The following is a 26,615-nucleotide window of genomic DNA, read 5'->3' as shown; positions in this document are numbered from 1 at the left end:
AATAGGCCTGGGCTGGGGGAGCAGCAGACCGAGTTTGGGGGAGAAGCTGCAGGCTTGTGGGCTGGGATAAGGGGTCTGGGGAGCAGATGTGAGGTGTGGTGGTGGGACACAGGCCCCACAGCCTCCAGAGAGCATGATGAGGGGCAGAACCATGGGGAAAGCTGAGAGGGCCCGAGTGCCTCCACTGTCCTTCAGAGCAGCCGCCCCGTGAGCCCTGTGGCCATCAAGGGGGGACCCAGCCCCCCACAACACACTGCAGGATTGGAGCGGCTGCCTGTCCACCTACCCCAGGCTCGGGAGCCTTCCTCTACCTGAGCCCCAGTTTAGGGCTGCATGTTAGTGGGCATTCTCCCGGCCCCGCCCCTGTCCTCTGCCACCTGTCCTGTCCCTGCCCCACACCCTCAGCTGCTGCCCCTCCCCAGGCCGACGGGCCAGCTGAGGCCCTGTCACTTCATCTCGGGGGACCTGCCTGGGGTGACCGTCAGCACCACTGGGGTTCATGTTGATTCCACTTGTCCTTGGATTGGAGGCGCGTGGGGATGAGAGGAGGAGGACAGGGAAGGCCACGTTCACAGTTTCCCGGTGCCAGGAGAATCCTGTGTGTCCTAGTGCATGTTCCAGAAGTCCATCAGAGCAAACACACTGGCTTCTGCTCGGTAATCACCAGGGAGGCTCTGACCAGCGAGGCAGCTCGGCCTCCACAGACGTGCTCCCCTGGGGCCTGGGCCACCACAGCCACCCCCACCACCCCTACCCATCTCTGTCCTGGCAGCCACTGCTCTTCCAAAAGGCCCTCTGGTGGTCAGATAACCTGGAGCTTGCAGGGTTTCTGAGCATGCCCCCTGGCTCCGCCTGGATACCATAGCTTCTCAGATGCCAGGAGATGGATTCCCCGGAGGTCTCCTCACTTCTGAGGTCCAGGGGAAAGGGGGAGGCGGGAAGGGGAGGAAGCTGGCAGAGAAGCTGCTGGAGGAAGTTATGCAACGTGCTTGTCCCCTCTACCACCACCATTGATGTCTTACCCGTGGGTATTTTGAGTGTGTGTGTGTGTGTGTGTGTGTGTGTGTGTGAATTTACTGACACCCTTTTATTTCCTTTCTTCCCTCATTTAGGTTTCTGGAGCTCCACAAGCCCGGCCTCTGTAAGATGCTCCGCGTCCTCGCATTTGCTTATCCCTACACCTGGGACTCTCTCCCCATCTTCTACCGGGTAAGGGCCCCGCCCGCCGCCTCTGCCTGTTGGCACCACTAGGAAGTCAGCTGTCCCCTGAGCCCCTGGGGGTCAGAGCACACTGGCACCACAGGACACCCAGGAGTGGGGACCGGGTGCTTCCTTACTGGCACTCGCAGCACAGAGTTGGGAGCAGCACGACACAGAAAATGTGCTCACTGGGCTTAGCAGCAGTCCCCAGGGCTGGGCAGGGGAAGCAGCCTGGGGTTTAGTGGCGTGACCGGGAGAGCAGGCTCTAAGGCAGATCTCAAATATTTACTCACTGGGAGCCTTTGGACAAGTTATCTGTCATCTCTGTGCCTTGATTTCTCATCTTTAAATGGGCATGGTAATAACACCTCCTTTCATCAGGCTGTGGGAGGATTACATGAAATGGTGGCAGAAGTCCAAAAAAAGCATTATTATACACTGAGTGGCCAGATTATTATGCATTCAGAGATCATAATAATCTGGCCACTCAGTGTATATTATCATCAGTTAATGTATTATCAGTAGTGATGGGAAAAGTATGAATGAAGGTCTGAGAGATAGGAATTAGATGGAGAACAAGAAAGAAGAGGGTGTAAGAAGAAAGACAGGAAGGAAGTCCATGCAAATCTCAAAACAGGTGGGCCTGAGTTCAAGTCCCAGTCCCGCTGCTCACTGGCTGTGTGACCTTAGGCACACCTCTCTGAGCTTCGGTTTCCTCACCTGGGCCTGGGACTAGCGTCCCCTCCTTCACAGGGGGTTAGAGGGAATTAAAAAAAAAAAAAAGACCTGCCAGGCTCAGTAATGCCTGGCACATGGTCAGCGCCCAGTGAGTGGCATGCCCGCCCAGTGCCAGCTGGGGTCTGATGCCTGCCAACGAGGTGGCAGGGCTAGGGAGCGAAGGGGAGGGGCTGAGCTGGCTCCCCCAGCCGGAGCACTGACCACGTGCTCTGTGCTTGGCCTCTGTGGGCCTGTTGGGGGAGACCTAGAATTAGGGGTGCAACTCATTCTCCTACTCCTTCGTTGGGGTCACAGACCACACACATGAAATTAGAGCAGAGGGACCACCCCACTTCCACATGCCACCAAGTCATGCGCAGCACAGGTTCTGTGTGCTTCTGGCACACTGCGGCAGTGGGCAGAGGGATGGGAGGTCTAACCTACATGGTGACATTGACGGGTGCATGGATTCCGGAATCAGCCTGCCTGGATCCAGACCACTTCTAACTAGTGGTTTGCAAATCACCCTCCAGCCCAGCTTCCTCACCTGCAAAAAGGGGAAGTAGAGTCTGCCTACGGCAGTTGTGGTGCCCGTGGAATGATGCAAAAGCCTGGCCTCGTGCCCTCTGAAGGTGGTGGCTGCTGTCTTTATTCAGAACAATAACAGAAACTGCTCTTAACTCTGAAACAGTATCGTGGCCGTAATGAATACTTTTTGATGACTCAGAAGGCCTTCGAGGGATTACTAGGCCTTAAAGTCTTAATAAGGAGCATCAGTTCAGAGGACGTGCTGTGAGAAATGAGTTCGAGTGTGGAATGATCACTTTTTACTATGCTTACATGTTACCTCCGTCCGGGAAAAAGAGCAGAAATGTATCTAATAGGGTTTTTCTTTTTCCTTTCCTAACTACCTTTTTTCTTTTTCTTTTTTTGAGTTAAATAACCCACATGGCTCTCATAAACATTTGGGGGGTTAAGATACAATCACCTTGGGTTTCAGCTGAGCCCTCTCAGAATAGGAATTCCGCTCACACAGCCCCTAACTAGGGGTGTCGAACTCAATCAGAGAAGGGGCCAAAATCTAAAATCCAGCCTAAATCGCGAGCCGAATGGTTTACTGAACAGTCATAAACTGACAGCGGAGTGCAGTGATGACAGCGCGGTGCGGGCCACATTGCAAGGCCTGGCGGGCTGGATTTGGCCCGCGGGCCTTGTGTTTGACACATGTGCCCTAAGCGGTCCCTTTCCCAGCCGCAGCCCCGAGGAGGTGAGGGCCCTGGCCCAAGTCCCCACGTATACGCCCAGATGTCTGCAGGCGATGACCGGGAGAAGGGCCTCCTCTCAGAAACTGATGTTTCTTTTAAATCCCTGCAGGTATTCCTGTTCCCAGGGGAGAGTCCACAGAACGAGGTCACCTTGTACCACCAGAAGCACGTGGCCATCACTCTCCTGGCCACTTTCTTCTACTCCGCGCACCTGCCGGAGCGCCTGGCCCCGGGATGCTTCGACTACATCGGTGAGTGTGCGTGCGGTGGCTCTGCTGCCCCTGCCCTCCAGCCGGGGAGGGCTCCATACCTGACTCCTGTGATGCAGCCGGAGCGGGGAGGCCAGGGCGGGGAGAGAAGCACCTCTCAGGAAGTTCTCCGGGTGCTGGCCGAGGTGTGTGAAACGGTGAGTTAACAGGGGCCAGGATGTACATACGTAGCCAGTGAATGGCCAGGGAGGATGGGAGAGCAGGTGGGTCTAAAATTCTAATGCATTCCTATGCGGTATGGGGCCAGGGTAGTCCTAGTATCACCTAGAACACGAAATCCCACTATTAAATGGCCACTGAGGGCATCCTTGGAGAGGACGAAGGAAGACTGGGTGCACATGGCTCTGAGGGACCAGATGCTGAGCAGGGCTGAGCCCAGGAGGGGAATGTGTCTGCCTTCGTCTTGTTCAGCTGGGTGCCATGGGACCAGAGTCAGGGTAGAGGGGTGGCTCTCAGGTTTGGTGCCCAGACCAACGGTCTCAGCATCACCTGGGAACGTGCAGACTCTCGGGCCCAACACCAGAAACTTGGGGGGGGGCTCAGCACTCACTCGGAGGCTGTGTGATTCTCTAGGTGAGCCTGAGCTCACTGAAGTTAGAGAAGTGACGTGGCCAGGAGGTGTCGGAGCCACGGGTTTACACCTGCTGGTAGAAGTGGGCAGGCACTGCAGAAGGCCACCCCCACCCTGGCTCTGGTACTGGCTGGAGGCCCCTGATCACTTCTGGCGAGGCTGATGTGTGCTGGGAGGACAGCTCCTCAGATAAGCTGTTATGGGGACCAAGAGGTCATCCTTGTCTCCCTGTGGTGAGAGGAACCTGTTCGTTGCCAAGCGCATTTTATCTATAATTTTCCATCTCTTACCATCTATGTCACATGGCCTGATTTACTTTGTTCATTCTCATTAGAGTTTCATCTCCTTATTCTGCCCTGCTAGAGCCGTGGTCGGCAAACTATGGTTTGCAAGCCACATGCGGCTCTTTGGCCCCAGCTTAGGAGTACCCTTATTATGTAAGCTAATAACAATGTACCTATCTACAATATATAGTTTAAGTTTAAAAAGTTTGGCTCTCAAAAGAAATTTCAATCGTTGTACTGTTGATATTTGGCTCTGTTGACTAATTAGAGTTTGCCGACCACGGTGCTAGAGGAATTACAAGCAAAATGCTTAAAGGGCAGATTTCAAAAAAGGAGGGAGACCAAAGGGCCAGGGGGTACCTGCCTACGGGAACCCACCAACCACATTCACCTCCCAGCCCCAGCTGGATGAAGTAGAGGGAATTGTTCATGAAGTCTGGGCGCTGCAGGAAAAATAGCCCTGGCCCTTATTTTGTCAACTCCCTGGCTTCTTTAATAACATTGAATTTTTTCATCTCTGTCCCGTTCAGAGCAGAAAGACACGCCCATGGGGGAGAAATCTGCCAGACAGCAGTTAATGACAGATCATTAAATCTCTGCTGGGTATGGCACCCCCTATCTAACCGCCCGAGTGGGAAGGGCTGGGCCGGCTCGGTTAGCGTTTGCCCACAGGAAGCTCCTTCCTGTTCCCGTCTGGTGGGATTGCTGAAACCACTCTTCCTGCTGCAGCCACGTTCCACAGATGTGCAGGGCTCTTGTGTCTTTTTATGTCCTGTCCTCATGGAGACAGGTTTGAGCCTCCGTTGTTGAGCACATCGCCCACAGACTTTGGGAACCGTACACAGCCCGTTAGTATAACGGAGTGAGGCAGGAGCGGTACTTTGAAACACACCATCTTCCGAGGGGCTGCCATCTTTCAGTCTCCTGTCATGTGGTCTTCCCTCTGTGTGTGTGTGTGTGCATGTCCACGTCCTATTCTCCTCGTCTCATATAAGGACACCGATTATACTGGGGCCCACCCCGGTAACTTCAGCTTAACTTCATTGTCTCTAAAAGACCCCATCTCCAAATATGACCCCATTCTGAGGTACTGGGCTTAAGAATGCAACATATGAATTTGGAAGAGGAGACACATCAGCCACGACACATGTGGTCTTCTCATCTTACTTTTGGTTTCTGAAAGTTGTCCCCCAAAGCAGGACCCAGCCCTGGGCAATGGACTCCTTTTCTCACCAACCAAACAATGTGAATGTCCCTACCCACTCTACTGAGCACCCTGCCCTGCTCCCCACGTGTGGATGCATTCTGGTGAGCTGGGGTCCTGCAGGTCATGGGGAGGAAGAACTCCTGGTCGTGTCTGGGATTGACCAGCAATAGGAAGTGGACCACCTTATAAATGGCCAACAGAGACTTTGGCTGGCTTCACCTCTGGCACTGAAGTTGGAATCTGAGCTCATCAGCACTGGATCGTAAGAGATTACCTCAAGCCCAGCTGGTGTGGTTCAGTGTGACCTCATACCAGGAGGTCACAGTTCAACTCCCAGTCAGGGCACACGCCTGGGTTGTAGGCTCTATCCCCAGTAGGAGACATGCAGGAGGCAGCCGATCAATAATTCTCTCTCATCACTGATGTTTCTCTCCCCCACTCCCTCTCTCTTCCTTTCTCTGAAATCAATAAAAATATATTTTAAAAAGAGAAAAAGAGATGACCTCCTGCAGAACATGGTGCCCTTTCACGTGAAAACCTAGATTGGTGAATTTGGTTTACTCTGATGGTCTTTTTCTTTTTCTCACATTACATTTTATTTCAGAGAGTAAGGGAGAGAGGATAGAAACATCAATGATGAAAATCATTTTTAGGCTGCCTCTTACTGGGGATTAAGCAATACCAGCATGTGCTCTTGACTGGAAATGAACCCGGGACCTTTCAGTCTGCAGGTTGATGCTCTATCCACTGACCCAATCTGGCTAGGACCTTACATTACATTTTAAATATTAATTTATTGAAGCACGTTTTGCATATAGCATAATCCCCTTATTTCAAGTGTACAACTTAATGCTATTTTTAGTAAATTTACCAATTTGCACAACTATCACTATAAATGAGGTTTAGGATATTATCATCCCAGTAAGATCCCTTATGCCCATATACTATTCATCCCCACTCCCACCCCCTGCCCAGGGCAACCACTAATCTACACTTTGTTTCTATAGATTTGCCTTTTTTGGACAAGTGACATGAATGCAGTCATACAATATGTGTCCCTTGTGTCTGGCTTCTTTCACTCAGCCTGTCATTCCTTTTTTATTGCTGATCTTGATGGCCTTTTGTATACTTGCTGTAGGTCACAGTCACCAGCTGTTCCACGTGTGTGTGATCCTGGCTACGCACATGCAGATGGAAGCCATACTTCTGGACAAGACTCTGAGGAAGGAATGGCTGGTGGACAACGCCAGGGCCCTGTCTTTCCCTCAGATGGCAGGAGCCATACTTCTGTGCCTCATCTTCAGCCTCATCAACATAATTTATTTCTCATCTGCTCTGTATCGGATGCCTGAGCCAGAATTACATAAAAAAGAAACATGATTCAGACCCTAAGCTTTTTTGTGCCAGATGTCAACATTAAGCTACAACATCCTAACCACCATAAGCCAGTGGCATGGTTACTGGTTTACAGTGGTCTAAGATATTCATAATGATTGGCGTCTTGGCATTTTTGAATGGGTTCATATCAACAAGATATTTAACTGGGGAAATTTCTCTAGCTGTGCACTGATTCTGTATGTGTGGTTTTAAAGGGGGACATGGGTTCAAGCAAGTCCTTATTCAGGCAAATTATTAATATTTAATTAAGTTAAATTTATTTAAAATGAGTTTTGTGATTCTGTTTAAGCAGTATTTACTCTTTTAAAATGGAACTTGATGAGTTTCATGTAGCAAATGCCTCTCCAATCCCCAAGAGCCCCCACAGTGGGAGGAATATAAGCCAGGAAGGTCGGGGGAGGGGGGTGCCTCAGAAAGAGGAACTTGGGTCTGTGGGAGTCCTGGGGACTGGTTTCAGGAGGGCTCTTCTTTCTTTTCCCACCTACTGAAAGGAATGAATAGAAAGAGCGCCCTCTTTTTTCTTCAAGTCCATTCTGCTTCAAAGTGCAAATTCCATGTCAGTGGAATTGGATTTGGGAATGTGGATTAGGATTTTCTTAAAAGTTCAAAGCCTATGGCTGCATGCCATATGTCCTGTTTTGCTGTTTTCTTGTTGCCAGTTTGATTCTGCAAAGTATTATGCAGCACCGGTAAAACATGGCACACCGTGGGAGTTGGCCAAGTTAATCCCTGCTGGTTGGATTCATTGTCACATTTTAAATCGATGGCAGCACTGTATTTAGGGGTGTCATGCATTTGCTGTTGCTTCAGCATTTCAAATACACTGCAAATTTTAGTGTTTATGTGCAGAGGATGCTTAACCTTGCCAAAGGCTTGGTCATGTGCGATTTTTTCAAGCTTTCCTGAGAACCTAAAACATACGGTGAGCTTGTGGCCAATGCAGATTCCCAGGGAGACCAGGAGATTCTGGTTTACCGGTGTAAAATGTAGGTTTCGGAGAGGGGATCTGCACTGGAATTCTAATGCAGAGGGGCCATGGGCCAAACTTGAAGAAATGCTGGTGTCAGGAATTCCAAAGGCCACTGGGCTTATCAGCTTTGTTTCCATTGATGTAATTTTCAGCAACTCACCACCTGAGGATGTGTTCCCAGCTTTCTACTCTGCACAGTCCTAAAACACTGAGCATTTTCTCATCTGTTGCATTACTAATTAAAGTTCAACATTTTGTGGTATTTTCAGACATACGGAAATGCTGACACGAAGCAATTGTTAACACAGGCCTATCAGCCCCTGATCTGCACTTGCTAATGACTTAAGGGGCTGTCTACAATGCAGAATTCTCTTTGCTGACTCAGGAACACCTTCTGTCTTAGAATACTGCCTTTGTGTTTTACTGGCCCAGGTAATACTCTTGAGGACAAGTAACAATTGATATTGGATGAGAGTGGTCAGGAAATATGATTTCATTAGTTTAATTATCTGTTTGCTTCCTCTGGAGAAACAGACTGATAAAATTATATGGGCTGGTAAATTTTTGGTACATTAATTGCAAACTACATGACAAAATTTGTTTTTTAGCAACAATCTGAAATCATTAGAGACATTTTATTCTAGCAGGGCAAATGGGCTTCCATTTCATCTTACTGTAACTTCAATTTTATAGTGGGGAAAAAAAGGGACATTTAAATACCCTATTTTAGTAATGCCCAAGACATGAAGGCTTTCAAATTCTGTTTATCACAGTAAAATCGTGTTCTTTAGCTTAGAAATAGTTGGAAAATACTGGATGATTAATATGAAGGGCTTTTAAATGATTTAGTCTTTGGTTATGTTACTTTTGTCATGCTTAATGATAAAAATGAAATGTTAAATCAACAAAATACGATCAAGCGTTTCGTAATGGTTTTATAACTTTGGTAAATTTAGTCCCATTGTATGTTTTTGGACAGTATTACAAATTAAAATTTTATACCAATTTGTAGTACACTGATTTGGAAGCTTCTAATGTGTAGTGAAAATGAATTCAAATATATGAATTATCAGTATTAAGTTTGATAGTTTTGCCTAAGTCATTCCAGAAAGTTAGAAAGGTTGGCAGTGGGTTAGTTGAAGACCTCACTGGGAAGATGCTTTTTAATGTAGTTCTCAAAAAAATTTAATGTCTCAGTACACTGTAGAGATGTGCCAAACTCCCATGGGTGTCAACTGTTCACCTTGACCCTGTCTCAAAAGGGATTAGGTAGGGGTGGGTACAATCCCAATGGGATGTCCCTCTTCCCCCTCCCCCTGCTTGAGATCATAACTCTAAAACATATCAGACATTATAGTTGTGATAAAACGTCAATATGTTTGAATGAGGCCATTTAGTCAATTGTATCTCCCCTTTATTCATTGTAGAGCTCCATTTTCCATTGCTCAATTTTTAGAGAGTTATGATCCATCTTCCTTGTTCAAGAAATGAGTTTGCCATTGTTAATTTTCAAAGTGTTTTCTGTGGAATCCTGCTCATGTGAGAGGTTCTGAGGAAAGCAGTGGAGTAGGATGGTATTGCCAGGTACGATGGAGAAGCACTTCATTTGGATCTACTGTGTTCCAAATTTGTTTTAGTCATGATGCCCTTCATACATGAAACACCTATCAACACTATAAAACATGTTATGACATAACTGTTGAACGCTAGCCTCTGATTTTCTAATCAACAATCCATATGAATGAAAAGACAAAGACCCATTTCCAAGCTCAGAGATATTCTTCCAATGTATGGTTTTCTTAAATTGTGTGGAATAAATAAAGTTTATTTATTATAATACAGTTGTCCTGTTTCCCACTTGGTTTGGTTTTATTTCACCCACCATACTACAAACATGTTCATTTATCATGAGAAATAGATTCCTGTACATGAGTGCATTGCTAAATCATCTGATGAATATTTTAGTGCCTGGTATATATAGAACAAACATTGTCCTAAAAACTGGGGAGACAGAAGAGAACAAAATCCACCCTGTCCCTTCTTCATGGATCTGATGTTCTGATCAGTCATCCAGACAAGATAAATTCAGGTAATGCTAAGTGCAATAAAGAAAATAAGCCCAGCCCTAGATGGGTTGGCTCAGTGGATAGAGCATCAGCCTTCGGACTGAAGGGTTCCAGGTTTGATTCCGATCAAGGGCACATGCCCGGGTAGCAGGCTCAATCCCCAATAGGCGGTATGCAGTAGGCAGCCGATCAATGATTCTCTCTCATCATTGATGTTCCTATCTCTCCCTCTCCCTTCTGCTCTGAAATCAATAAAAATGAATTTTTTAATGAAAGAAGATAAGCTTAGTGAAGGAATAGGTGAGAGTGGATGACCACTCTGATAAGCTTATATTTGAGAAGAGACTTGATTGATGGGCAGAAAGGTACCAGCTGTGCCAGTGTGGGGGGAGGTGTTTCAGGTTGAGGTAGTAGGAATTGCAAAGGCCAGTAGGCACTTGTCCTTGTGGAAGGATGGAAATCTGGCCACTGATGCCTGAAATGTGTAACATCCAGAAGATGTCTGAATGACTTGATTTTTTGAAGAACTCTGCAAATTTCTTCTGAATGTTCTTCCTGGGAGATTGCGAATGGGGCTTTCCTATGCCCCCTTGGTATTTGTATGAATGCTTCAAGTCTGTAATAAATATACCTCAGACAAAGAGAGTTGTCACACATATTCTTTTCATCTCAGCAACAGATTTTAAAGCTGGCTTATCTTTTGCATCCTCCAAGGCAAGGGATCTCAATGACATTTTAATCCAACCTTTCAAAAATGTATTAAATGATGTAAAATGCTTCCCCACAAAGAAGAACTGAGTCCATTATTTTTTTTAACATAATTTTTTTCCTTAGAAAAATGTTGCCAAATAGAACAAAGAATCCCCAAATATGTTTCAGCCTTCCCCTTTTGGAACTCATACAGCTCTAACAGAAACTGCTCCTGTTATCCACAATACGTGTACTCCTTTGCTCAGTCCTAGAATGTACACATTGCTGTTTCAAAACTATGGACCTATCTCTGAAAAAAGCCTACTGATTAGAATTCAATATAAGTTTCAAGATCTTTTTGTCTTCACCCTGAGGGCACATAGTGAATAGTCTTCATTACTTGGGTTAGTTATAGCCTCTTTCTGTGTATGTTATTCATATGAAATGTGCTTCAGATCATTTGTCTCTTTTTCTATTAATTTTACAGCTTCCCCCCAAGCTTGTTGACTTTATTAATTTGTTTTCTGAGTACATAAAACATTGACTTCCAATCATTCATTTTATAAATGGCCTGGGAATGTGAGATGATGGCTCCAAGGCCACTGAATGAACAGCAGGGGGAGGGGAGAGGACTCTCTCCCTTGGATGTACCAGCTCCGACAGAGGTCCTGTCTCCATTTTATCACCTTCCCTCAAAACTCTGGGCTTCTACAAGTCTGGTCATTGGTGTTCATTCAGGTCCTGAAGCTGGACTTACTTAGGTGGGAGGTTGGATTCATTATGGTATCAAATTTGTGTAGTGTCAGCTCCCCTTCAGTGATTTACGTAAGACCCTCCCAGTCTAGTTTGGCAGGTTCTTATAAAGTTACACTCACAAAACCAGTAATCCCATCCAAGAGAAATGAAAACACATGTCTACATAAAGACCTTTATACAAGTAATTATACTAGTTTCACTCATAATCACCAAAAAGGGGAAACAACCTAAATGTCCATCAAACAAATGAATGAATGAATGAATTGTCATGCACTCTTACAATGGAATACTACTAAAATAAAAGGAAACGCACTCCTGGTACATGCAACACATGGGGAAACCTCTAAAGCATTATGCTGAGTTAAAGAAGAAACATTCTGGAAAAGATAAAACTCAAGAAGTTGAGTGACTGACTACAAGGGAATTTTTATGTGATGGGAATCTATGATAATAAAAGCATAATATGCTAATTAGACCAGATGTCCTTCCTTCCAGATGAAGCCACCTCAGGCAGGGGAAGAGCCCCTTGCACAAATTCTGTGCATCAGGCCTCTAGTTTTATATATTTGAGTAAAGGCCTGGCACACAAAATTCGTGCACTGGGTGGGTGTCCCTCAGCCCAGCCTGCCCCCTTAGGGAATGTCCTACTGACGGCTAGGTCCGCTCCCCTGGGTGGGTCTGCTGGGGGCCTTGATCCTGGCCACGGTGTGGCTCGGAGCCCGCCCCCCTGGGTGGGTTCATGCGTCTCCTGGGGGCCTTGCTCCCAGGGCAGGAAGGCTCCCAGGGCAGGCAGCCCAGCGTGTGTGCCTGCCGGCGAACCCCTGGCTGGAGTAGCCTCAGAACTGGGTAGCGCCAGGGCCTCGGCTGCTCAGAGCCTGCCCGGAGCCCTGGTGTGTAGTGTGTGTCTACTGGGGCTGGGAGCGCGCTCTGTGCTAGTTGTGATACAGCCCCCTGAGCTGGTAGTGATATCCTGGCCTAATATGCATATTTCTCTCTTATTATATAGAATTGTGGCAGTGGTTACAGGATGGTATATGTTTGACAAATATGTAGACAGTTCAACTAAAAAGGTTGACTTTTACTGTAAATTATACCTTAATAAATGACTTAAAAAACAAACAAACACCCAGCATCCCAAGTCTACTCTCTCTTACCCTCACCTCTGGTCTGGATCTCTAATTCAAGTGGGGAAAATGCAGCTCTTTTACTGCTTATGGGAGCCCTCTGGGGGAAAAGATGAGGATGTGTTAGGTGTGAGGTACCTGTGGGACACCCTGAGAAATGATATAATGAATTGGCATTTTAAAGAAAACGAATAAGCCATAGAGCTTAATATATGGTAGAAGTGAGGGAGGAAGATAAAAACTGGCCAGAAAAAAAGCTGGGAGTGGTGAAATTTGCCTAGGTCCTTGCCTAGGGTGTTCTCTAAAAGGGTGGATTCATTCATTCTCTCAACATTTATGGAGTAGCTCAATTGTTGGGCACCGGGGTGCAACAGTGCCATCTAGTGCTAAGATGTAGGGATAAAATGGAGAAGAGACAGTAATAAACAAAGATTGTAAATTGTGAAGTGAGTGCCAAAGCAAATCAGAGGGTGCAGTGACTTGAAAGTGCAGGGGACCAGCATCCAGAGCAGGGGAGATGGCAAGAGACCTGCTGAGAACTGAGGATAAAGAGACATTGTCAGAGGAAGGGAAGAAGGAGAGCTTGACAGCAAAGGTCAGCATGGCTGGAGGTAGTGGTGCAGGGGTTAATGATAGGTGATGAGCTTCAAGAGGAAGAGCCTCTGCTAAGGGTCTGCAGCAATGGGAGCTACTGCAGTTTTACAAGCGCAGGAGTGCCATGATCAGAGCTGTGATTTATAGGGGAGCTGCCTGCAGAATGGATCCTGGATGGGAGGGTGGTAGCCAGGAGGCCTGTTAGGGTAATGCTGAGATCATCCAGATGACGGATGGCAGTGGCCAAGGGGGTGAAGAGAAGTGGAGAGGTTTGAAGGCTATCGGTAGAACTGTCAAGACTTGGTAATTAAATATTGGAATAGAGTGGGGAGGCAAAAGTCAAAGAAGGTACCTTGGACTCTGATTTGGGTGGGTGGGTAGATGGTGATGTCATCCACTGAGGGGGAGCAAGTTCAGGGGAAGAGATTAGGATGTGTGAGGTATGAGGTGCCTGTGGGACACACAAGTGCAGATTCATAAGGCAGGTGGATACATGACTCTGGAGCTCAGAAGAGCAAACGTGAATGGAAGGTGAAGCCATGGGCATGGTTGGGAGTGCCTGAAAGAGGGCACAGGAAGTAACCAGGTAAAAAACCTTAAGTAACAACATTTAAGGAAGAAAAAAGAACTCACAAATGAGGCTAAGAAAAATGGGCTAGAGAGCTGGGGGGGGGGGGAAGCATAGGAAAAAATGAATGAGAAATATTTTTTAGTGCTATTGAGAGGCCAAGTAAGATAAAGGTGGGGAAGGCTCAGTGAGATTTAGCATGAAGGAGGTGGTAATCTTGGTCAGAAGAGTTCCAATGGAGAAAGTGAAGCCAAAGCCAGACTGCAGAGTAACTAGGACGTAAGCCAACAATCCAGCCCAATTCCTAAATAATACAGATTCCAACCTCCCATTTGATTACAAAAAGAAATTCTAATGGTTCAAAGATTTAAACAAAAAAAACAACAAAAAAGTAATAAAAGCACTAGAGCCCAGCAGGTATGACTCAGTGGTTGAGCGTCAACCTATGAACCAGGAGATCATGGTTCGAATCCTGTTCAGGGTATATGCCCAGGTTGTATGCTTAATCCCCAGTGCAGGGTGTGCAGAAGGCAGCTGATCAGTGATTCTCTCTCATCATTGATATTTCTATCTCTCCCTCTCCCTTCCTCTCTGATATCAATAAAAATATATATTTAAAAAAAACACTAGAAAATACAATACTTAAAAAATTATCTTAGCCCTGACGGGTTTGGCTCAGTGGATAGAGCGTCCGCCTGCGGACTGAAGGGCCCCAGGTTCGATTCCAGTCAAGGGCTTATACCTTGGTTTCGGGCACATCCCCAGTGGGGAGTGTGAAGGAGACAGCTGACTGATGTTTCTCTCTCACTGATATTTCTAACTATCCTTTTCCCTTCCTCTCTGTGAAAAATCAATAAAATATATATAAATTTTTAATTATTTTTGTTGGGAAAGACTTCCTAGTATGACACAAAACATAAGACAGTAAAGTCTGATAAATTTGACTATCTTAAATATTTTTCTAAGCTGTCACAAAACATAAATGAAATAAAAACTAAATTATGAACTATTAAACTTTTTGAACTCATATTTTGGATGAGGACCAATTTCTTTAATATATTCAATAAGAAAAAAATAAACAACTCAGTAGAACAAGGAGGCAAAGGAGATGAACACAGTTCATAGAGAAAGAAACACAAATGGATCTGAATATTTAAACAGACACCGACCCCATTCATCATAAGGGGGAAAATGTAAACCATATCATGATTTTTTTTTTCACCTATTAGATCAACGTTGTTGTCTGAGAATTGTGGAGAAACAGGCACTGTCCTAAATGCATGATGCGATTGTACATTTGGACAACCTGTAAGGAGGACAATTCGGTAATGTTTACCCATGCATACACTCTGACACAGCAATTATGCTTCTAGAAATTTATCCTCCAGATTTACTTGCATTGTGTAAAATGATGAATCCACTGTAACTATGAAACGGCAAAGATTAGAACCATTTTTGTGTAGAAAAATATGGGCTAAGGCTATTAATTATGTCTATCCTTACTGGTGTCTGATCCTGTAGGAAGTGGAGGAGATGGGACTAGAGTTCCATGAGAGCACAGATAAAAAGTATCTTTGATAGTCACCGTTTAGGGACAGAGATCGGAGTGAAAATCAGTTAGTTCATCCTAGAAAAGAGTGGTCTGGACGTTCCTTGAGGACCAAAACTTATTCATTTCTGTATGCCCAGGATCAAACATTGTTAAGAGTTCGATAAAACAATGCATATAAATGAAAGAGCTGGAGAGCCCAGGAAAGGTGACGAAGAAGAGAGAAAGGAAGTGTTAGGCTGGTGTGGTGATAGGAAAACCAGAGAGGGAGCAGGAGACGGCGCTGGGCGGAAGAGAGCCCTCCCGGGCCGGAGCGACAGCGCAGACTTCTGAATCAAACCTGGACGGGCTCTGCCACTGGACGTCTTGTGCGGTAGGAAAACAGGCCGTCAGTTTCCTCATCGGAAATGGAGGGAAACTGTATTTCATATTTAAAGTCCCGGCTCCGACGCCGCCGCGTAGCCTCCCGGACTCCCCACACCCTTTCCGCGTCAGTCTCCCCGGAGACGGCGCCACTTCCGGCAGCGCGAGCCGGCGCGCCCTCGGAAGCCCCGCCCCTTCCCAGTGGGCGGCACTGATTGGCCCGTTTGAAATGCGCCGGGCGCAGGCTCACCTGGGCTCCCGTCGCGCCGCCCGGCTCCCCTGAGCGCAGCAGCGCCGCGGCCCCCGCGTCCAGGTTCCCTCGGCGCTCTTCGGCGACCCTCCTCCTCGCCGGGCTTCCCCGTCGAGTCCGGCGTCCCGCTTGCGCGTCTGGGCAGCGCGCAGCTTGCTGCCATGAAGCCAGCGTGAGTCCGGGGCAGCGGGGCTGGTCGGTCGCGGTGATGGGACGGGCGTCTCTTCCCGCCGCCGCGGACCCTACGTCCCGGTGCGGCGCGGGGCCCCGGCTGGGGAGGTCGGCCCCACGGCGGGGGAGTGGGGTTGGTGTGTGCCACCCCGCCGGTGCCCGCTAGCTGGGCGGCGGGCCCCTGGCCCCGGGCCGCCCCCGCCAGCCCTTTCCAAAGTTCCCCTTTCCCCTCCTGCCGCCCGCGCCCTCAGGCTGCACTGTGCGGAGTGAGTGCGGGTGGTGTCTGGGGTGGGGCCGGGTGGGGGGGGGGGTTGGGTTGGGGGCTGGGTAGGTGGTCCCAGCCCTGGAGAGCCCTGGCAGCGGTGGGCACTGCGTGCGCTTCTCCCGCCAGCGCCGGGCCGGGCCGAGGCCTGCCCGGGGGGAGGCGCGTTGCTTTATCTGGTTCTTCTCTCGCCGCAGACGTGCCCGCCCAAATTCCTCCCTAAATCCGGGCCTGTTTCCACGCAGCGGAATTCCGTGACCGCTGCTGGGTAAATGAAGAATTGTGCAAGAGGGAGGGTCGATTTTATCATTGGTATCGTCATTTGCAAAAGGCAACTTTGTTTTCTTAAGAGGCCAAAGTCAAAATCTTTTATTTTATTTTATTTTTAAACACGTGTAATCTTAAGTAAACCTATCATAATATGTTGCACTTAAAACACTTACTTTGCTTCTCTTTCATTTGGGAAAATGTGGATAAAATATTTTCATAATCTGTAGCCCAAGCCAATCATTTTACCTAATTTTAGTGGTAAGTGTTCATCCAGCCTATAGATAGATTGGAGTGGGAGAGGGGGCGAGCATCCTCAGAGAAATAGTGAAATAAATCAAAATAGCTTTTTCTATTGTCCCTACTGATTAAAAAAAATTTTTTTTTCAGATGAAGAAATTATAAAAATCTTATGGGCTTTACTCAACAGTTGGTGAATTGGAGCGGGTGGAGGGCGATTATCATTTAACAACTAGAAAGACCTGAGGAACTGTACAAAATGGGAGACTTTTAGGCAGAAAAGGGCAGGAAAAAGCAAAGAGCAGGCACCTTCCCTTGAGGGGACCAAGGGGATCTATGAAGGGATTTACCTCATTAATGCTGACCAAGAAATTCCATACAGACTGGCTGAGATTACATTCCTGGGAGAGACAAAACTGCAATTAGGTATTAAGTCTTGGTTTGGTGATGTCAGCTTAGCACAGGTGGCTCCATTTGAGGCCCGTTGTGTGTATTACATTACTTAAGAGCAAGAAATAACACTTTGGGGACCACATTATGTTTGGGGGACAAAGGATGTTACATTTTAAGAATTCAGTGATCTGAAAGAATAGACATAAATCTTGATGAAAGCATGAATTCCTCCGTTTGTGTTTTGTGTGTTTTTTTAAATGTATATCCTATATAATAAAACGCTAATATGCAAATTGTCCCTTTGACCAGCAGGCAGGCCAGCCAACCACCCATGTCCCCTCCCCTTGGCCAGGCTGGCTGGACCCCACCCAGGCATGAATTCATGCACCCGGCTTCTAATATGTGTGTGTATATACAGAGTGACCAGATTATTATACATTCAGAGATCATAATAATCTGGCCACTCTGTGTGTGTGTGTGTGTGTGTGTGTGTGTGTGTGTGTGTGTATTTTATTGTTTAAAGTATTACAAATAGTAGCACATGTCTCCCTTTTTTCCCCCCATTGACTTTCTCCTGGCCTCCCCTACTCCCTGGCACATGCCCTCACCCCCACCTCCCAGTATCTTGTGTTCATTGGTTATGCTTATATGCATGCATACAAATCCTTCAGTTGATCTCTTACCTTACCCCCTTCCCCAGCTTTCCTGCTGTAGTTTGACAGTCTGTTCGATGCTGCTCTGCCTCTGTATCTATCTTTTAGTTCAACAGGTTATAATGTTCTTCATTATCCATAAATGAGTGAGGTCATATGGTATTTTTCTTTCATTGCTGGCTAATTTCACTTAGCATAATGCTCTCCAGTTCTATCCATGATGCTCCAAATGGTAAGAATTCCCTTTTTATAGCAGCATAGTATTCCACTGTGTAGATATACCATTGCTTTCTAATTCACTCATCTGCTGATGGGCATTTAGGTTGTTTCCAAATCTTAGCTATTGTATATTGTAAATTGTGCTACAATGAACATAGGGGTGCATATATACTTTCTGACTGATGTTTCTATTTTCTTAGGATATATTCCTAGAAGTGATATTACTGGGTCAAATGGCAGTTCCATTTTTAAATTTTTGAGGGAATGCCATACTGTTTTCCACAGTGGCTGCACCAGTCTGCATAGCCATCAGCAGTGCACAAGGGTTCCTTTTTCTCCACTTCCTCACCAGTACTTGTCATTTGTTGATAATAGCCATTCTGACAGGTGTGAGGTGGTACCTCATTGTTGTTTTGATTTGCATCTCTCAGATGATTAGTGACTTTGAGCATGTTTTCATATGTATCTTGGCTTTCTGAATGTCCTCTTTCAAAAAGTGTCTATTTAGGTTCTTTACCATTTTTTGATTGGATTGTTTATCTTTCTTTAGTTAAGTTGTATGAGTTCCCTATAAATGTTAGAGATTAAATCCTTATTGGAGATGACATTGGTAAATAAGTTCTCCCATGTAGTGGGCTTTCTTGTTATTTTGTTGATGGTTCCTCTTGCTGTGCAGAAGCTTTTTATTTTGATGTAGTCCCATTTGTTTATTTCTCCTTAGTCTCTCTTGCCCTAGGATTTGTGTCTGTAAAGATATTCCTGCAACACATGTCTGCAATTTTGCTGCCTATGGAGTCTTGTAGGATTTTTATGGTTTCCATCTTACATTCAAGTCCTTTAGCCATTTTGAGTTTGTTTTTGTGTATGGTATAAATTGATGATCTAGTTTCATTTTTTGCATGTATCTGACTAATTTTCCCAGCACTATTTGTTAAAGAGACTGTTTTGACTTCATTGTATGCTCTAGTCTTCTTTGTCAAATATTAGTTGAACATAATGGTTTGGGTCAATTTCTGGGTTCTCTGTTCTGTTCCATTGGTCTATATGTCTGTTCTTATGCCAATACCAGGCAGTTTTAAGAACCGTGGCTTGGTACTATAACTTGAAGTCTGGTATTGTGATCCCTCCAACTTTGTTCTTCTTTCTCAGGACAGCTATGGCTATTCGGGGTCTTTTTTTATTGCAGATGAATTTTTGTAGAGTTTGTTTCTAGATCTTTGAAATATGCCATTGGTATTTTAATGCAGATTGCATTGAATCTATAGATTGCTTTAGGTAGTATGGACATTTTAATGATGTTGATTCTACCAATCCATGAACATGGTATATTCTTCCATTTGTTTATGTCTTCCTCTATCTCTTTTTCATTGTCCTGTAGTTTTCCAAGCACAGGTCTTTTATGTCCTTAGTTAAGTTTATTCCTAGGTGTCTTAATTTTTTTGGTGCAATGGTAAATGGGTTGTTGTAAAACATCAATAAATATAAAATGAAATAAAGAGAAAATAAAATGAAACTTATAAAAAAAAGACAAAATGAAAATGTGCACTAGTGAAGGTCACTTACTTCCTCTACTGTTCTGTTTGGCACGCCTGTTTCCTGTCAGGTAGTCAGGATAGTATTGAAGTTCCCTGCGTTCCACAGCTCCTCTGTGTTGTAAGGCACAATCTTGTCTTCAAGCAGGCAGTATTTCTTTGTTACTCAGCCTGCCTGTGGTTGTATTTACACAAAAGTTAGTTTGTGATTCAACCCCTGGGTGGCAGTGTTTCTGTATTGACATCTGGGGCTATAAGATCTCTCTACCCAGAATTTGTTTTCCTTGCTGCACTTAATCCTGGTTTGGGGGTTTGGACTGCCCCAAAGTTAGTTTTCTGATCTTTTCTCCTCGCTCTGATCCCCAGGTTCCACAAAAATAACTTTCCCCTGCAGTCTCTGAGAGTGTTTTTAATTGCGTGATCCTGTGTACTGGGCTTAGTAATCAAAAGCAAGGATTTAAAGAGAAAAAAGAGCCAGAGTAAGTGCATGAACTCGCGACTTCTTTGTCCTGGCACTGCACGCGACTGCTCATATCTCTGTGCACATCTTTTTCCCCTGGCACAGCGCAGCAGTTTACTGGTAAAGCTTAGCCTACCTTTTTGTGTTCAGCCCAGCTATGAGTTGATTTCTAGACTTCCCTTGTGTCAGCAGCCCTGTGGACCCCTTTCCACATTCGTGGACTATGCTGGCCCCAACGTCTGCAGATTTTGTGGGGCGCATACTTCCTTTGAACCTCTAGATCCCACTGCGCGTGTTTCTCCCTTCAGCCTGAATCACAGACCTCACCTTTCTCTGGGCGAAATCTAACCTTTTTCTGAGAAGGTACAGAGCTCATTCGAGTCCTGCGTATTCGTGCTGCCTGAGACCCGGTGTTTGTGGGTTCGCTGCTGGTCCCTGGGTGTTGTGGTTATAGGGTCCCAGGAGGTATCCAATTCTTCCCAATTGAAGGTAAGGCTAGGCTTCCGATCACAGCCACTCTCCCATTCAAGATGGCACAGTCTTTGTGGCAGAGCCAGTCTCTCCGGGAGAGGTTTCAGCGGCAGTGGAGGCTGCCCGGTCAGGGGTGCCCAGTCCGGCAGTCCCCAGCAGTCCTTGGAATATAAGTGTCCCTCACTCACAAATAGACACTTCCCATATGTCCACACACTCACCTGAAGTGAGGTGAGGTCTGTGATTCAGGCTGAAGGGAGAAACACATGCAGTGGGATCTAGAGGTGACCTCTCACTCACTATCTTACAGCCTGCCTTCCTTTCGGAAGCCATCTTCCTATCTCTCCTCCACCTGTTTTTCTATAATTTATTGAAGTTAATCACTTATCAGTCTACCTTGGTCAATGGCTGTTGGTGCAGTTTGTGTGTGCACACAAACATAAATGTGTTTCGAGGTAAGAGTGGTCATTCATCAGTAGACTTTTCAAACTTGTGCCTCTGTAAAATTGCCACTCAAGAGAATATCCCAGCTATTTTAAATATGAAATACGTACATTTAGTACCAAAAATGTCTCCTAGAACAAATTTTAATTATATTTGGATTATGCATGTCACAAACACTACTAATGCAGTTTATTCTTACTCATATTAGTTATTTAGGGTGTAGAGTTTTGGAACTGCTCAGGAATAATTTATAAACCTTGGAAGTTTTTCTTTGTATGAATTATAGGTGATATATTTGAATGCCAATGTTGAACTGAAATGTTTTTCTTTGTTTTTTAAAATCTATGACCAGGAGGACTAAGACACCCAGGAAACCTGTAGGGAAGAAAGGATCCCAAACGAGTCTTAAAGACCCAGTTGGGGTAAGGCCTTCCTGTGAATTTGTGTGTGTTCTTTCTTCATTCCTTTTATGTCTTACTAGAAGCTTGATGCTCGACCACTGAGCCACGCTGACCGGGCTGCTGTGGAATATTTTAAATTTCCCCTTCACTGCTACTAGAATGTGTCTCTTGATCTAAGGGAACCAAATACTCTGCACATAGTAGAGCTGAACAGTTTTTCCTCAACACTTTCATTGATTAAGAAAACCACATACACTAAGTGTTAAGCTGGCAATATTGACATTTAATTCCAAAGAATTTGAACAGATTTTTCAAATAATTCTCATTGTGTGGTATGTTACTGATTTTTAAAGTTTTAAATTAGTAGTGTAACTTTATTAAATTTGTGTCAATACAATAATGAAAAGAAGCTGTGGGTGTGATGATTTTGTTACCAAAATGTTTTAGATTTATGTGCATTTAAAATCTTCTCTTATATCACTCAGCCAGTGTGGTTCAATGGTTGAGTGTCAACCTGTGAACCAGGAAGTCATAGTTTGATTCCTGTTCAGTACACTTTGTTTTGTCGATTCCAGTTGGGATGTGCAGGAGGCAGTGGTGATTCTTTTTCATCACTGATGTTTCTATCTCTTTCTCCCTCTCCCTTCCTCTATGAAATCAGTAAAAATATACTTTAAAAATAAATAAAATAAAATCTGCTGTCCTATCATATCTAATATCTTTTTTCATTTAACAGTCTTGGGTAACAAGTTTTCATATTCATAGCCCTAAGTTTATTATATTGATCTCTTAATTTAAGACACCAAATATTTGTTGAATGGATGAATAGGAAGCTTAAATGAAAAGTCAGGTAAAAGTCAACTTTTGTTCTTTAAGCACTTCCTTGTATTTTCAGGTATACTGTAGGGTGCGCCCACTGAGCTTTCCTGATCAAGAGTGTTGCATAGAAGTGATCAATAATACAACTGTTCAGCTTCATACTCCTGAGGGATACAGACTCAACCGAAATGGAGACTATAAGGAGGTACTTACTATTGAGACCAAGCTGTTTTTACTTGATATGTTCTTTCCAGAATGGCTTTTTTATTTTTTAATTTAACAAAATTCATGTGTTTTGGGGGTTTTTTGAATGAATTACCTACTTCACTTTAACCACCATACCTATAGTTTTTAATTCCTGGGATATTCAGGCATACCTTTGGTATACTGGAGTTAGAGGATTGCTTTCTAGAAGATAATTTATTGTATGGGATACTTATTGCTTCTTAGAGGATATGTTAGGCATTGTTGAATATGAGATGATATACGATCATGCTAGGAACAGTCACAAAATTTCATATGTGGAGATTGAAATAACATTTAATAGGCATTGTACACTTGTACCTACCTCTGTTTTTAATCATGGAGATCAGTGCTTCTCAAACTCTGGTGAAGGAACAGCTTTTTGAAATGAATTGTGACTGATACATTTAAGCAGTTTTGCAGCTTGAAACTAACCATGTCAGACAGCAGAGAACCTGTTTAGCTGTTTAGTGAGATAAACCCATTAATCACATCCTATTGCAGCCATGCCAAATGGCTACAAAAGTTTCTAAACATTCCCTCTCAATTTCTGCAGTTATCTCATAGACTAGAAACAAACATTTCTCAGAGAGGCACTGGTTTGCTGACCTTACTCTGAGTAGTATTGACAAGACCATGCTGAAGCCCAACTGGACTGCCTGCTTCTACTCCAAATTTTCTCTAATCTATTTTCCACAGAGCAGCCTGATTATCTTTTAAAGCATGTCAGACCTCACCATTTTTATATTTAAAATCTTCTGAGAAAGCTTTTAAATAGGCAAAATCCTACTTAATCTGCTCCTGTTTATCTGGCCACTTCATCTCTTAGTACTCCTCCAATCCTGGATTCCTTACATAAACCAGAATTCTGCCTGGACTTTTTTCTTTGCTCTTATCGAGGATGGCTCCTCATCCTGTTTCAACTTAAATATCACCTCCTCAGAGAGTTTATCCAGACTACATCAGAAGTAGCACTGCTCCCCACTTGTCACCTGATCTGCAGTCACTTTGATAGCGCTTACCACAATCTGTAGGTTTATCTACTTGTTCCTTGCCTCTTTCCCCTGGTAGAATGTAAGCATCAAGGGATGTTGCACCTTCTCTGTCTTGTTCTTTTCTCTCTAAAATCAATAAAAACATTTTCTTAAAAAAATATAAAAGTCATGAAATTGATATCTCAGCAGGTTTAGTTTAAGGTAAAGGTTGTAAAACAGAAAAAAAAGGAGAGCCATTTGCCAAAGGCTGTAATCCACAATAAATTGTAATAAAGACTCATGCACTAAATAACTCAGCACTAACATTTCATGAAGCAAAAACTGCAAGAAATTCAGGAAACCTGCAGAAATAATTGCAATGTCTACAATCCAATAAAACTAAAAATAATAGAACTCTAGCCCATGAACAATTAGAACATTTCAATTTACATAATTTATAGCCCAATCTCCAATCTAATTTTTTTTAAATTTATTTCATGCTGAATTTACTACCAGACCATAAGTTTTTGTTTCTTCTGGAATATCTTTTTTTTCTGTGCACCCTTCTCTTCTGGTTTGGGAATAATCTGCTCTTTTTCATTAAGGATCATCTTAATGTGGCAGGGAGAACTCATGTGGGTTAATCCACCCATGAGCTCTGTAGGTTCTGTGGCATCTTGGGAGCTTTATTCACGTAGATGTACTCAATCACCACAATCTAAATATAAACCTTTAAGTTCAGCATTGCTCTCTGCATTTTTAAGATGTGCAGCAAAAACTCAGCACTCTGGGCCACCGAACCTGTATTCAGCCCCTCTGTTTCTCCTCGGCACACCTACCAACAGCACCATTGTAACGACAGACTAGCACACTACTTCTGTGAAGTGACATCTTTCAGATACTTGGTGGCTTTTCGAATATGGATGCCCTAGTAGCCTGGGCAGTTTTACAGGTGTTCTTAAAATGAACATGAAGATTTGAGTCTCTTGATTTGCATGATTTTGTGGGGTTTTCTGGGTCTAGTGAAAAGCAAACTATTTTCAGAGGTCACCTCAGGCCACTTTGGGGATCAAATCTAATTTTCCAAGTATATGATATTATTTTTGGCAATATGATTGGACTTTATAATAATCAATTTTGAAAGAGATTTGATAATTGAATCAAGGATCACAATTAATTTAAAATTTATCTACACTAATAAAAGAGAAACATGCAAATTAACCATCACTCTACTACACCCACAGCCATCAGGAGTATGCAAATTAGCCCAACCAAGATGGCGGTGGCCACAGAGCTGGAGCAAGCAAGAGGTTTGGGTTGCCCCCAGCAATAGAGAAAGCCAAGCTTCCCAACCGCCCTAGCCTCCACTCAAGGCTTGGCCACCTGCAAACAGCCATCAATCCCTCACCTAGGCTGGCCAGGCACACTAATGGGGACCCCCACCCTGAATGGGGTGTGGCTGGCCAGAAAACAGCCCTCAGTCCCTCACCGCTCAATGGGGGTCAGTTGGAGGTGATCAGGACAGTGAGGGGAGGCAGTTTGGAGTGAGCAGGGGTGCAGTTGGGGGCAAGCAGACCAGTGGGGAAGGAAAATGGGGGCGAGCAGGCCAGCTGGGGTACAGTTGAGGGTGAGCAGGCCAACAGAGGAGGCAGTTGGGGGCAAGCACACTGGTACGGGGAGAGTTGGGTGTGATCAGGCTGGAGGGGGGGGGCAGTTGGAGGGAAGCAGGTCAGCAGGCAGAGGGACTATCAGGCAGGCAGGTGGTGGTTAGGAGCCAGCAGTCCCAGATTGCAAGAGGAATGTCTGACTGCCAGCTTAGGCCCTATCCCTGTAAAACAGCAGTAGGACATCCTTCAAAGGGTCCCAGATTGAAGAGGGTGCAGGCCAGGTTGAGGGACACCCCTTTCTATCTCCCGCCAGGACTCTAACTTTATATAAAAACTCAAGTGAGTTTATATTTACAGTTCACTGCTGTTTTTTAAAAACAAACAAACAAAAAACAGTATAGCCCTAACTGGTTTGGCTCAGTGGATAGAGCATCAGCCTGCAGACTGAAGGGTTCCAGGTTCTATTCCAGTCAAGGGCACATACGGAGTTGTGGACTCAATCCCCAATGAGGGCTTGCAGGAGGCAGCCAATCAATGATTCTCTTTCATCATTGATGTTTCTCTCCCTCTTCCTTCCTTTCTAAAATCAATAAAAAAAAAAAAAAAAAGTACATTGAAATACTTAGCTTTATGCTGCTATGCCATTTAAAATGGCATCTTTGTGAGAAAAAATAGAAAGTGGTAAAGTGAGGTAATGTGTGAGGATTTTCATATAGTCATTGAGTCATTATAATACCTTTTGATCTACTTGGTCATTTAAGTAAAACAAAGTCAGCCTTAGTCTGTAAAGCATCAGTGGGTTTAAGTTTTTCTGCATTCTCTTCAGTAGTAATAAGTGTAAAGACTTAATATTTATAATTGGTATAATTAGGTAGCTCATGACTTTAAAAAATTTTGTTGTTGATTTTTAGAGAAAGAGGAAGGGAGAGAAACATTGATTGGCTACCTCCTACCAGGGATTGAGACCAAAACTGCGAGCATGTGCCCTGACCGGGAATTGAACTGGTAATCTTTCAATGCATGGGATGACGCCCAGTCAACAGAGCCTCACCATCCAGGGCAGGACTTTTTTCAGAGTTCCAGGTTTAAAAACCATCTGTACTTTTTCTTTGTGCATCTAGATCTTAAATGTTCATAAAGAAACATCTGAATAGGTTTAAACATGTATAACTAACCTAGATATAGTAGAATTCATTTTTGCACTTTTATTTTTTTCCTTCTCCACAGACTCAGTATTCATTTAAACAAGTATTTGGCATTCATACCACCCAGAAGGAGCTCTTTGATGTTGTGGCAAACCCCTTGGTAGATGACCTCATTCATGGCAAAAATGGTATGATTCTTGGAGTTTTGTTGGATTTTCCTTTTTCTCCCCCTCTGATAAAACTTTTTTGATATTTGTATATTTGATTTATGTTTGGCCTTGAATTCAGATTTAGTAGGTGGCGTGAAGCCTGCTTTTTTGAACTGGTTATTTTTATTTTTTTAGAGAGAAAGAAAGGGTAGGGATAGAAAGATATAAACATCACTGATTGGCTGTCTCATGCGCATCCCCTACTGAGGATTGGGCATGTGCCTTGATCAGATAACCAGTGACCTCTTGGTTCATGGGTTGACA

At 44.6% G+C, this 26,615-nt stretch overlaps 2 protein-coding genes, 1 long non-coding RNA gene and 1 pseudogene across 12 annotated transcripts in view; 2 read left to right on the top strand and 2 right to left on the bottom strand.

The window, feature by feature from the left end:
* The window catches only part of PAQR5 (progestin and adipoQ receptor family member 5), a 67,815-nt gene extending 58,093 nt beyond the window's left edge, over nt 1-9,722 (top strand). For all 3 annotated transcript variants that reach the window (XM_084888004.1, XM_084888005.1, XM_084888006.1), the window contains 3 exons: nt 1,113-1,209; nt 3,292-3,433; nt 6,652-9,722. In XM_084888004.1, coding sequence (XP_084744130.1) covers nt 1,113-1,209; nt 3,292-3,433; nt 6,652-6,893 — 481 coding nt within the window. In that variant the 3' untranslated portion in view covers nt 6,894-9,722. The remainder of the gene's footprint in view (nt 1-1,112; nt 1,210-3,291; nt 3,434-6,651) is intronic.
* LOC311624814 overlaps nt 1-26,615 on the bottom strand; it is a 654,664-nt gene that overhangs the window by 583,821 nt on the left and 44,228 nt on the right. The window lies entirely within an intron of this gene.
* The window catches only part of KIF23 (kinesin family member 23), a gene marked incomplete at its 3' end in the record, with an annotated part of 38,622 nt that continues 27,802 nt past the window's right edge, over nt 15,796-26,615 (top strand). For 4 of the 7 annotated variants that reach the window (XM_084886741.1, XM_084886739.1, XM_084886742.1 and 1 more), the window contains exons 1-4: nt 15,796-16,013; nt 21,306-21,375; nt 22,250-22,378; nt 26,225-26,330. In XM_084886741.1, the coding sequence (XP_084742867.1) occupies nt 16,003-16,013; nt 21,306-21,375; nt 22,250-22,378; nt 26,225-26,330 (316 nt within the window). In that variant the 5' untranslated portion in view covers nt 15,796-16,002. The remainder of the gene's footprint in view (nt 16,014-21,305; nt 21,376-22,249; nt 22,379-26,224; nt 26,331-26,615) is intronic. The other 3 variants (XM_084886740.1, XM_084886743.1, XM_084886745.1) reach the window with 1 other exon arrangement.
* LOC311611858 (large ribosomal subunit protein uL22-like) lies at nt 23,900-25,978 on the bottom strand (annotated as a pseudogene). Its single transcript has 2 exons — nt 25,951-25,978; nt 23,900-24,424 (listed from the first exon to the last, which is right to left on the bottom strand). The product of its transcript is annotated as a large ribosomal subunit protein uL22-like (transcript).

This window comes from Pipistrellus hanaki (assembly GCF_964339955.1).
Source record: "Pipistrellus hanaki genome assembly, chromosome: 1".
Lineage (NCBI taxonomy): Eukaryota > Metazoa > Chordata > Mammalia > Chiroptera > Vespertilionidae > Pipistrellus > Pipistrellus hanaki.
The sequence above is the reverse complement of the archived record's forward strand: the minus strand, read 5'-3'. Positions and strand labels throughout refer to the sequence as shown.